The following is a 12,073-nucleotide window of genomic DNA, read 5'->3' on the forward strand; positions in this document are numbered from 1 at the left end:
AAAAAAAAAAAAAAAAAAAAAAAAAAAAGAAATACTCATTCCAGGTACAATATGTAATTTTGAAAGTTCACAAAATGATTTGTGTACTATAGGTACTATATTTGTCATATCAAATATATTTCATGAAAGTGCATTATTACTTAAGTATACTTTTAGATCATATATAACATTTTACATTTATTTTTGCTTATATATTAAAAAAACACCAAGTAGAACAAAGTACTATTCACCATATTTTTATGAGAAAGAAAATTATCAAAACTTTTGGTTAAGTGTTTATCATCTACCAGCTAGTGGCAGACTGTATTTGTCCAAGATGGTGTGCAACAAGATTTTCAACCTCACATGCTCTTCTGAAATATAACACTAATTCTCCCTTGGAGAGGTAGAGGAAGGGTCTACATTTTCTCTCCTTAGATCTGGTTCGGCCTAAAACTATGGCCACAAGGATATGGGATAATTTATTTTCCTAAACCTGTTTCGCAAGCTTTCTCTTAGACCCTACAAGCTGTGAGAAAGTTCAGGTAACAAGGTGAGGGCATGTATAGGTTCTGGTTGAGAATTCCAGAGGAAATTTCAGATGAACATAGAAGAATCTGTGAGGAAGCATTTGTCACAACTCCAGCCTTAGCCACATTAAAGTATAAGAATGTAAGAGACTATGAAAAAAAGCTGCTTATTAATCCCAGTCACTCGAGCATCCTCATTTCCTTCTTTGTTCCCTTATCTTTGTACAAGAACACCTTAACCAATTTCCAAAATGTATAAAGAAGAAAATATTTTAGGTTGCTCACACCCACCATTTAACATACCTGGGTGGAAGAAGACCAGTTTCAACTGCCATTGCTAAGCAGTCATAAAGAAAAGAAATTCTTTTAGGACTATGCTGGCCATGAATAAATTTAACAATCCACTGGATACATTGTTCATGAGACTCCTGGAAAATTAGAAAATTATTTTAGGTCTAAAATTACACTTTATAACTAATAATAGGTAATACTACACCTGGGAGTATATCAAGACTATGAATGAAATACTTCATTGTGAAAGTATTTTCATCTATCATGAAAAATATTTTCATCCACTTACAGATGAAAAAGCAAGATAAAAAAAGCAAGTTGAAAAAATTCAGACATATTATTTGTTAAATTAAGTGTAACATCTTGCAATTATATAGGTTAAATTTCTACGTTTACTGTATGGGACCTCCAAAAGTAGTTAAGCTTTTATTAACATTCATGGTTAAAACAAACTACATAAGGTACTGTTAGCAGTGCCCTTACCACTAGATATAAAATTTTCTGTCACTGGAAGAAAAAAAAAATCTATTATGGATTAATACATTAGCCTCATGAAAATTCAATGTGAGTCTCATTCCTAGAACCCCAAATAAGAGCCCACTAAAAGTCCAATGACATATCAAATTTCTGACTTGCAAAACTTATCAAAAAGTTGGGCTCATATCAAAGTTTGTCTTCTAGGATATCTCAAAAAAAAATCTCTATTCAAGAAGAGATTGTAAGTCCTGCTTCTCTGTTGTTACAAACATTTCCGTTATCGCACATATAACCATGATTTTAAAATACCAATTGTATTTCTGGTTCCCCCATTAGAATATAATCTTCTTGAAAACAAGAGCCCTACCTTACATCATAAAATTTTCAATGAATTTAAAAATACTCAAATGTTTGAGAGATGCTCAATACTACTGAGAGAAATGCAAAGTAAAACTATACTGAGATAAAATTTCTCATGTGTCTGATGAACAAAGACCAAAAAGTTACTAAATCTCTATTATAAGGCTATAAGAAATAGACACTCTAATACATGGATGTAAGGAGAACTAACTATTATGGCAATTTAAACAATTTCTATAAAAATTATATATATATTGGGGCTGGGTATAGTTATAGCTCAGTGATAAAGAGCTTGCCTCGCATGCATGAGGCCTGGGTTCGATCCTAAGGACCACATAAAATAAAGAATCAGTCTTAATGGACTGATATGAAATTACCCCCAGAAATTATTAAGAGAAAAAAAGGTGCTAATTAATGAGCAATACTAGTAATATGTGACCATTCCAGAAAAATGATTCTGAGATGGGGATGTATAGTTCAGTAATAGAGCACATACATGGCATGTGTGAGGCCCTGGGTTCTATCTCAGGCACTGAATAAAAAAAGAGAGATTCTATTAAAAATACTTTTTTTTTTTATTGGTTGTTCAAAATATTACAAAGCTCATGACATATCATCTTTCATACATTTGATTCAAGTGAGTTATGAACTCCCATTTTTACCCCAAATACAAATTGCAGAATCACATCAGTTACACATTCACATTTTTACATAATGCCATATTTGTGACTGTTGTATTCTGCTGCCTTTCCTATCCCCTACTATCCCCCCTCCCCTCCCCTCCCATCTTCCCTCTCTACCTCATCTGTTGTTGTTCAGTTCTCTCCCTTGTTTCCACCCCCCTTCCCCTCACAACTTCTTATATGTGATTTTGTATAACATTGAGGGTTTCCTTCCGTTTCCATGCAATTTCCCTTCTCTCTCCCTTTCCCTCCCACCACTCGTTTCTGTTTAATGTTAATCTTTTCCTCATGCTCTTCCTCCCTGCTCAGTTCTTAGTTGCTCTCCTTAAATCAAAGAAGACATTTGGCATTTGTTTTTTAAGGATTGGCTAGCTTCACTTAGCATAATCTGCTCTAATACCATCCATTTCCCTGCAAATTCCATGATTTTGTCATTTTTTAGTGCTGCGTAATACTCCATTGTGTATAAATGCCACAAAAATACTTACTTTTAGAAGAAAAAAAATAGAATACTGGCTACAGATTGGAAAAAGAACAGGTGACTTAGCTAAGAAAGACAGGAGACAGATTGGTCACTGGATCCATCCTTTTTTATCATTTGTATTTTGAACGATATAAAGATATCTACTTGAAAATAGTTAAAATAAAAATTTTAAATATAAATGTATTTACATTTATATATGTATTTATAAATGTATTTATATTTATATATATGATCCACATCTGAGTGGCAAATCTTACCACCTGTGGCTCACAAGCATACAGATCTCATTTCCCACCACCTATGGTAAACCATGAGAAGATATTCTGGTGGTTATTCTTTGTTACTAAGTTTACTGCTCCTTTCCCCAATTTTACTATAATGTCTTCATATGTTTATTATAGAAACTTTGTATCCTTACTGTAGCATCTTTGAATCTTTACTGTAGTGTCTTTGTATCATTGTTGTGCATTTTTTTTACTGGGGAGTAAATAAAGGAAATTTTTATCTATTACCGGAAAATTTTCAAGTGTACTAACTAAGCCAAAATAGCATGAAAATAGTTTTAGATAGTCTAACAAGAGAGTTTTAAAAACATCTCCCACAGTGCTGTCATCAATGTGAATTCTGTTACCCCCTTAAGTATACAACTCAAAAACAAAATGGAAACCAGAATAAAAGTGGATGGCAGTTCTATTTATTCCTTTACTAAAAGATCTTAACAGCAATATCAAAGTAAATGTAAAAATGAAAGGGGCCGACAATTACTGGCTGAATGTATTAAAAATGCAGTGCTCACCTGAGAAAGACCACCCCAAAACTGTCTGAAGGCCCCCAAACAGCTAATTAGTTTTGTTTTTTCATCTTCCGGGGTATCCATAAACATCCTATAAGAGCAAAAATCAATTATTTGCCGCTAGTTTTAAAAAGATAATTAAATAACTAGAATAGTGGATCTTATAACCCTCCACGCCAATCTAAGTAAAATCTTACAACGACATAATCCCATTAAAACCACAAAAATCTTCCATGCACATACCCGGGGAAAGCCTCTTCTATGACTTCCGTTTTCTGTAAAAAGCAAAATAAAACAAGTAAACTACCCGAATAAAAGAGGAGAGGGCTCCCCCTCGAAATATTTACAATGCGGCAAAGAGCAAGTCACCTAAATCAGCAACGCGCTGAAACTAACAATACCACTTAGATCTGTCCCCAAAGGGGTTGTGAATTCAAAAGGACACTTCCATCTGACAGCAATTTGAGAATCACTAATCCCCTGCAATCACACTTGGTGTCAAAACAAAGGGGAGGCTGGAGAGGAGGTTGCCCAGGCCGAGTTCCTGAGGCTGCCTCTGTCACCCGCTCCTGAGCCACAATCCCAGGCTGCCGGTAGATGCACTCACCACCACCTCCTCAAAAATGCTCTGCAGTTGTGTCTCCATCTGTACCATCGTCCCCCGGTCTTTCCCGGGCGCCCGGCAAAGTGCACGACTTGCCTGAGCACCGGGAAGAAGTAGCACAGGGGCGGAGTCTCCCGGAGGAAGCCAACGCTCTCACTCGTCGCTTCCTTCCATCCCGAGCCCTGCAACAGCAACCCGTACGGAAGCCGGGAAGGTCCGGGTGCGCGCCCTTTAAGAAACCCCCCAGAAATCAGTGGCCAAACCTGATGGTTCCGTTTGGAGAAACGCGGCCTGAGAACTGGACGAGAGCGCCCCCTCGGCTGAGTCCAAAGCATCCCGAATCGCGTCAACTGCGGGCCGCCGCCTCCCGGCTGGAGCGGGAGTTGCTTTCTGTTTGGTGCTAACGTGTAGAAAGAAAGAAGCACAGGTCAGAGGCTGCCGCCTACCGAAAATGCCTGGGCTGACATGGGACCAACCTGATGTCTGTGAGTGGCCGACCTTCTGGAGGAGTTGAAACCACGCTTCTCTTGACCATGGGGACCATGTCTTCTCAACTACGGTAACCTCAGAGCCTCAGCCCAGTGAGGGACACTTAGCCCGCTTTCACTGAATCATGGAAAACAACAACAAACAAACAAAAAACCCGGAATGAATGCATCGTTACTGATTTTTGTTTAGAATTATTAAATAATAATATCTACTATTTTTAGTTATAATCATCTAAAATAATTATAATTACAAGTTATTGAATACTGGTTGAGGTAGAGATGGGCTGGAAGGCTAATAAAGCCAGAATTATTAAAATCCAAGTACCCTAACCACCTATTGTTCTTTTCTGTAGGCTCAACAAGTAATCTTACTGTGGATTATATTTCATTGGATTTTATTTCTAAGACATTTTTTGTTACTATTTTGCATATTTTCATGCTTACTTTTTGTGTTGTCCAAATTAGTGTATTCTTAGTGAATGCCAAGTAAATCTTAATATTGGCCAGGACTTGTATAATTAAGAAGGTAAAGTGGTCAGAAAAGAATTATATTTATTTTATAACAAAATAGAAATTAGTTTTACATTATGCTTGCTGATAATCCACTCACAGACTAAAAATTGACTATACATTTCCAGAGCTTCTTAATGTGTTCCCCCATGCTTATTTTTTATTGATGTATATTTTATTTACAATGAAGCATGTAAAACTTAAATATATAGATCCATGAACTTTGACAAGGTTCACACTTGCTCAACTAACACTTCAGTCAAGGTATGGAATATTTTATATCACCTTGGAAAGTTCCTGATGCCCCTTTGCAGCAAACTCCCACTCCACAAGACACATACTTTGAGTTTAAATAACCATTAATTAGTTTTTCATGGTTTAATATTTACATGGGGAATATTTTTCCCCATCTTAGCTTGCTTTCTCATTTTCAGAATTGTTCCTATGTTTAGTAGAAAATGTTAATTTGGATGAAGTAGAGTTTATTATTCTTTTTAATTTCATGGTTATTGTTTAGCAACCTAAGGAAAAATTAGTATCTACCTTAAGTGTTTTTTCCCCCTAGAAACTTTAGAGTTTTAGCTTTGATATATTTGAATTAATTTTTGTGGATGGTGAAAGGAAGGCAAAACTACTCCTGATTGTTACAGCTATTCAGGACTGAGAGTCTAGGACCACTGTCTGATGGGCCCAGAAGATAGAATATCAAGTCCAAGGGGATTATTCTTGAGCAGTTTTTCCATACTAAATTTCAGATTTGCTTGGAGCTTGTATGACTCCTTTTTACTTGCCTGTTACCCCATTTCTGAATAGTAATGTCTTATCCTATGTGTTTCACATCATTGTATTTTTTTTTAAAGAGAGAGAGAGAGAGAGAATTTTAATATTTATTTTTTAGTTTTCGGCAGATACAACATCTTTGTTTGTATGTGGTGCTGAGGATCCAACCTGGGCCGCACGTATGCCAGGCGAGCGCGCTACCGCTTGAGCCACATCCCCAGCCCCACACCATTGTATTTTGGAGGCATACAATTTGTTTTCTGGTTTCACAGGTTCATAGAGAGTAATTTGCCAGAAGATGAATCATACCTCAGTTCTCATCCATTCATTCCTGCAACATTTATTGAAATAACTTTTCTCTACTAAATGGCCTTGTATTAGTAAGGGTCTATTCTTGGATTTTATTTTTGTTCTACTGTTCAGTCCTTATGCTAATATCATAATATGCTCTAGCTGATTAGAAAGACTTGAAATAGTGGAAGTTGTCCAACTTTATTTTTTCATGCTTCTTTGACTATATTAGGTTCTTTGCATTCATATAAATTTCAGAATCAACTTGTCAAAAAATACTGAGATTTTTATTGGAATAAATGAAGTATATAGAGTAATTGTGGGGATAATTGATGCCTTAGCCATGTTGAGTTTTCAATCTATTATATTTCAGATCTTTCCACTTATTTAGATTTTTTAGCAACATTTTGTTTTCGGTGCACTGGACTTGCTAAAGTGTACAGGTTTGTTAATTTGTTTCTACAAATTTTATAGTGTTTTCCTTGCTATTTCAAATAGCATTTAAAATATATTTTCAATTATCTTTTGCTAGCATCAAGAAATAGAATTGATTTTTGTATATTAACTGTTTATCTTATGCCCTTGGTGATTTCACTTATTAGTGTTAGTAGTTTTTTGTAGATCCCTTAGAATCATCTGTGCATACAATCCTGGTCATCTGCAAAGGGAACAAATTCTTTTCCAATATATGTCTTTTGCTGGTTCTTTTTCATGCTTTGTTATACCAGCTGGGACTTTCATTAGTACTGTGTTTAATAGAAGTGGTGAGGATGTATCTGTGCCTTTTTCTTTATTTTAGAGGAAAAATTGCCTTTGACCTTTAAGTATGATGTTAGTTGTATATTTTTCATTGATTGCCTTTAACATTTCATTGATCTATTTGTCATATTGAAGGAAGTCCCCTTATATTAATGAGAATTTTTCTGAAGATATGTGGAAATTTGTCAAATTCTTTCTCTGCATCTATTGATGGGACTATATGATATTCCTCCTTTACTTTGTTAATGTGGTGAATTTAATTGATTGACTTTTGAATGATGAACCACCTTTGCTTCCATAGTAGAAATGCTACTTGGTCATGATATGTAATCCTTTTTAAATGTTGGATTCTATGTATTAATATTTTGTTGACATTGTGCACTTTTCTTTGTATGTCACCATCACTATCAACCATTCATACATCTGTTATACCTAGTGGGTGATAAACTTTCTTTTCTTTCTTTTTAATTTTTGGTACCAGGGATTGAACCCAGGAGTGCTTAACCACTGAACAACATTCCTAGTCCTTTTTATTTTTTATTTTGAGACAGAGTCTTACTAAGTTGCTTAGGTACTCACTAAATGGCTGAGACTGGCTTCAAAATTGCCATCCTCTTGCCTCAGCCTTCTAAAGTTCCCTTCACTTCTTTTGTGGCTATGGAAATCTACCAACTGTTAAAAATTTGCTACTAGTGAATGATAAAGTGAGGATTCCCCAGTAATTCCTGACAGAAACTTAGTTTCCTAACAATTGTAATGTGCAGATACAACCACTGTATGTCATTGTTAACCACACATGAACTATTGAAGTTTCCTTCTGGAGAATACCTTTGAGATTCAGATGTAGTGTGTTAGTTTACCAGGGCTGCCATAAAAAGTACCACACTGGGCAGCTTAATAAAATAGAAATTCATTTTTTCACAATTCTGAAGACTAGATATCTGAGATGAAGGCATTAGTAGAGTTTGTTTTTTCTGACTCCTCTCTCCTTGACTTGTATTTGGGCATCTTCTTCTTTTGTCTTTTGTGGTCTTCCCTATGTTCTTGTCTACATCCCAATTTTCTCTTTTTATAAGGACAACAGTCTTATTGGATTACAACTCACACTAATGACCTCACATTACTTCTTTAAAAACCTTATCTCCAAATATAGCTATATTCAATGGTATTAGGGATTAGGACTTTCAGGGGGACACAATTCAGCCCACTTTGCCCTCTGGTTCCCTAAATCACTATGCAAAATGCATTTACTTTCATTCCAACATCCCCTAAAGTCTTTTTTTGGACACAATACCTTTATTTTATTTATTTATTTTTTATGTGGTGCTGAGGATCAAGCCCAGTGCCTCATATGTGCTAGGCAAGTACTCTACCACTGAACTACAATCCCAGCCCCGCCTAAAATCTTCATGCATTCTGGTATCAATTTTTGGGGGGAGGGGTACCAAGGATTGAACTCAGGGGCACTCGACCACTGAGCCCCATCTCCAGCCCTATTTTATATTTTATTTAGAGACAATGTCTCACTGAGTTGCTTAGCACCTTGCTTTTGCTGAACGTTGAACTCGAGGTTCTCCTGCCTCAACCTTCTGAGCCACTGGGATTACAGGTGTGTGCCACTGCACCCGGTTTCTAATATCAACTTTTAAGTCTTAGATAATAATAAAGTATTATCTAAGTATCATCTAAATCAGGAATGGGTGAGACTTGATGTATCTTTTGTTCCAAAGAAAATTCAGCTCTGAAGCTGTGAACCTGTAAAACTAGATAACAAGTCATCTGCTTCCAAAATGCAATGGTAGGACAGGCATATCTGATAGACATTTCCATTCAAAAAAGGGGGAATTAAAAAGAAGAAAAGGGTCAAAGGATCATAAGTTCCAAGCAAGTCTGAAACTTGGCAAGTAATTTCAGTAGATTTAAGGCTTATGAATTTTTCTCTTTGACTTATTCTGTCTTCCAGGCCTACTGGTATGATGGTAAGAAGGAAGAGAGCTTCCACATGGGGGCATTAAGGTAGAGGTTATAGATGCCTGAGTGGGATGAAGTAGCCATCCAACCATGACAGGGTATATGCAGTGGTGTTATTAAAGTCAGCAAAAATAGTAAGTTTATAAGAGTCAGATTTCACATGTGGGAGAAGTGATGTTTGTTTGGAATTGGAGGTTTTGATATGAACTGTAGAATTTTCAATGTGTAGAAAGTTTTAGACATACATCTAGATGAGAGATGTAAATATGTGCATGCCCATACACAGACACACATACACATGTACATGGGTATTCCCTTTCCCTGGAAATGGTAGGGTTTAGGAGCAGCAGAAACTCATTGATCATTGTGTGTGGGGGGCGGTAACCAAGGATTGAACTCAGGGGCACTTGACCTGAGCTAAATAAATACCAAGAATCTCTGGCATTACGGCTGATCACAGAGGTAGGGCAGGGAATATACAAAATGAACATTAAGCCTCTTGTTTTACCATAAAGCAAGAAAATTCTTAAAGAATGATGTGGCACTTGAAGACATCCCTACTGACCAAATAAGGGACAACATGAGCATCAAAACAGTGATAATGATGGATTATAACCAATTGGATAAAATTGCAAGCCATGAGTCCACAAAGCTCTAAATATATAGATTAATAAAATTAAAGTTTTGGTGAGAAACAGTATACTTGAACAGCTCCAGTGTAACTACAAAAACAATACTTATTAATTCAAAAGGACAAAAAATAAATCAGGACTGAGGTTAAAACTCAGTGGTAGAATACCTGTCTAGCATGTGCAAGATTCTGGGTTCCATCCCTAGTGCTGAAAAAAAGAAAAAGAAAAAAAGTAATGTCACAGTGGAGAAGCCAGCCACCACCATCTCAATCAGATGATCAAAGTGAACATCATCATGGTCATGGGAAATCACCCTGATAGGATGTGATGAGAAGAACACTGCACTGCTTCTATTATTTTCTGCTAACATTGCATAACCCAAATTTAAAAAAGAAGAAATATGAAGTAAAAGCTTGAGGGACATTCTGTAAAACAACTGGTCTGTAATATTCAAAAGTGTCAAAGTCAAGAAGAGCAGAAACTGACTGAGAAAGTCTGTTTCAGAGTGAAGGAATTATTCCATGACAGCTAAATGAATACATGATTTTGAATAGAATCCTCTTATTCTAAAGACAGTTGACAAGACCTGAATGGAGTCTGAAGATTAGCTGGTAGCTGCATGTCAATATTAATACCTTGATTTTTATGGTTATGTTGTGATTATATAGGAAAATGGAAGGTCAGTTCCATTCCTCAGGGCTCAAGTTGAGGCTGAACATCATAGCGGAAGAGTGTGGCAGAGGGAAGCAGCTCACATCATGGTGATTAGAAAGCACAGCGAGAGGTCTCCATTTGCCAGATACAAATATATAACCCAAAGCCATGTCCCAATTCCCACCTCCTCCAGCTACACCCTACTACTTCGGTTATCACTCAGTTAATCCCTATCAGGGCATTAATTCACTGATTGGGTTAAGGCACTTGTAACCCAATCATTTCTTCTCTGAACCTTCTTATATTGTCTTGCATGTGAGCTTTTGGGGATCACCACATCTAAACCATAACAGCTGGTCTATCCATCATTGTTAAAATTACTCCATGATAAAGACAGTCACCTCCTAGTATCCATGGGGTACCCAAACCTACAAATCACATTCCTTATATAATGTGCCATAATATTTGCATATAAACCATGTACATCCTTCCCATACTTTTACCATCCAAAATTACTTACAATACCCAGTGTACTTACTATAAATGGTAAGTAAATAGTTATTCTGTATTTTTTAGAGAATAATGACAATAAAAAGTCTTGTACATATTCAACTAAAGATGCAATTTTTTCTCAAATATTTTCAATCTGTGATTGAATTAACGAATGTGGAACCTGTGAATATGGAAGGCCAACTGTATTTTGAAATAAGAGAAAAGGATTAATTAAGTAGATATCTTTTCTGTGGTTGAAACACTTAGATTCTAAAGTATAAATCTCTAAATCAAATAGGTTTATTTTTAGTTAGGTGTGGTGGAACATACCTGTAAATCCAATGACTCTGGAGGCCGAGGGATGACCACAAATTGAAGTCCAGCTGTGCAGCTTAGTAAAACCCTGTCTCAAAATAAAAAAAATGAAAAAGGTCTGGGGATATAGTTCTGTGGTAGAATGCCCCTGGCTTCAACCCCCAGTATAAAACACACACACACACACACACACACACACACAGCTTATTTATGTAAGACAACATATTTTACATAAATGTGTATGAGTTTATTAAGTTCGATAAACAACAGTTCTCAAAGTGTGATCTGCCAACCTCTGGGATTCCAGGTATCCTTTTAAGGATTCAATAAGGTCAAAGCTATTTAAACAATAACACCAAGGTATCATTGGTTGCAGTTTGTTCAGTTTCACCCTGAAGGTTGGGGCCTGGGTATATACCACTTAGAATGGTCAAGACCTGAAAATCAGGATGATTAGTTGGAGTCAGCAGCTATGACCTGATTGCTTGGTTTTGTAAATAATGAAGTGAGCTCTGAGAATAATGGAAAATAAATAAAATAACACTTGGTTTGGAAGATACACTGGCCCATAGCTGAGGGTGAGAGAATGGATCTGTCTTTCAAAGGAATAGGATAAAGTAACACTAAAAGGTAACTGGAATTTGTGGATGCTGAAGAGATAAAATAGCTAGAGAGTTGTTGGAGGATGAGAGTAAAGAGTAGGGAATAATCTAGCATATGCCATCAACATGTGAGGAACTTAAGGGCATCTTATGTATTTTGTTTTCTACTTAAAATTCTAGTATAATGCCGCACACATGGTAGGAGTTTAATAAATGTGTTTAGAATGAATGAATGAATAAAATGAACAATATTGAGATTGAAAAGTAAGCTGCAGAGAATAAGCTGAGTTATGAAATGAAAATTCCATTGGTTAAGATCATAAAACTTCCATTGACTAAAAGAGTTTAGTGGTTTTAAGGAGGGCAACTGTATTAGGG

The 12,073-nt window shown here is 36.2% G+C and overlaps 2 protein-coding genes across 5 annotated transcripts in view; one reads left to right on the forward strand and one right to left on the reverse strand.

The window, feature by feature from the left end:
* Med23 (mediator complex subunit 23) overlaps nt 1–4,398 on the reverse strand; it is a 41,517-nt gene extending 37,119 nt beyond the window's left edge. For both annotated transcript variants that reach the window (XM_015501294.2, XM_015501289.2), the window contains exons 1-4: nt 4,205–4,398; nt 3,841–3,872; nt 3,601–3,688; nt 813–937 (exon numbers count right to left, since the gene is read on the reverse strand). In XM_015501294.2, coding sequence (XP_015356780.1) covers nt 813–937; nt 3,601–3,688; nt 3,841–3,872; nt 4,205–4,252 — 293 coding nt within the window. In that variant the 5' untranslated portion in view covers nt 4,253–4,398. The remainder of the gene's footprint in view (nt 1–812; nt 938–3,600; nt 3,689–3,840; nt 3,873–4,204) is intronic.
* A 138-nt stretch (nt 4,399–4,536) lies between these two features.
* Enpp3 (ectonucleotide pyrophosphatase/phosphodiesterase 3) overlaps nt 4,537–12,073 on the forward strand; it is a 107,639-nt gene continuing 100,102 nt past the window's right edge. For all 3 annotated transcript variants that reach the window (XM_048798423.1, XM_048798424.1, XM_015501305.2), the window contains exon 1: nt 4,537–4,760. The gene's annotated coding sequence lies outside the window, so the exon portion shown is untranslated. The remainder of the gene's footprint in view (nt 4,761–12,073) is intronic.

The sequence above is a fragment of the Marmota marmota genome, unplaced genomic scaffold (assembly GCF_001458135.2).
Source record: "Marmota marmota marmota unplaced genomic scaffold, marMar, whole genome shotgun sequence".
Classification (NCBI taxonomy): Eukaryota; Metazoa; Chordata; class Mammalia; order Rodentia; family Sciuridae; genus Marmota; species Marmota marmota.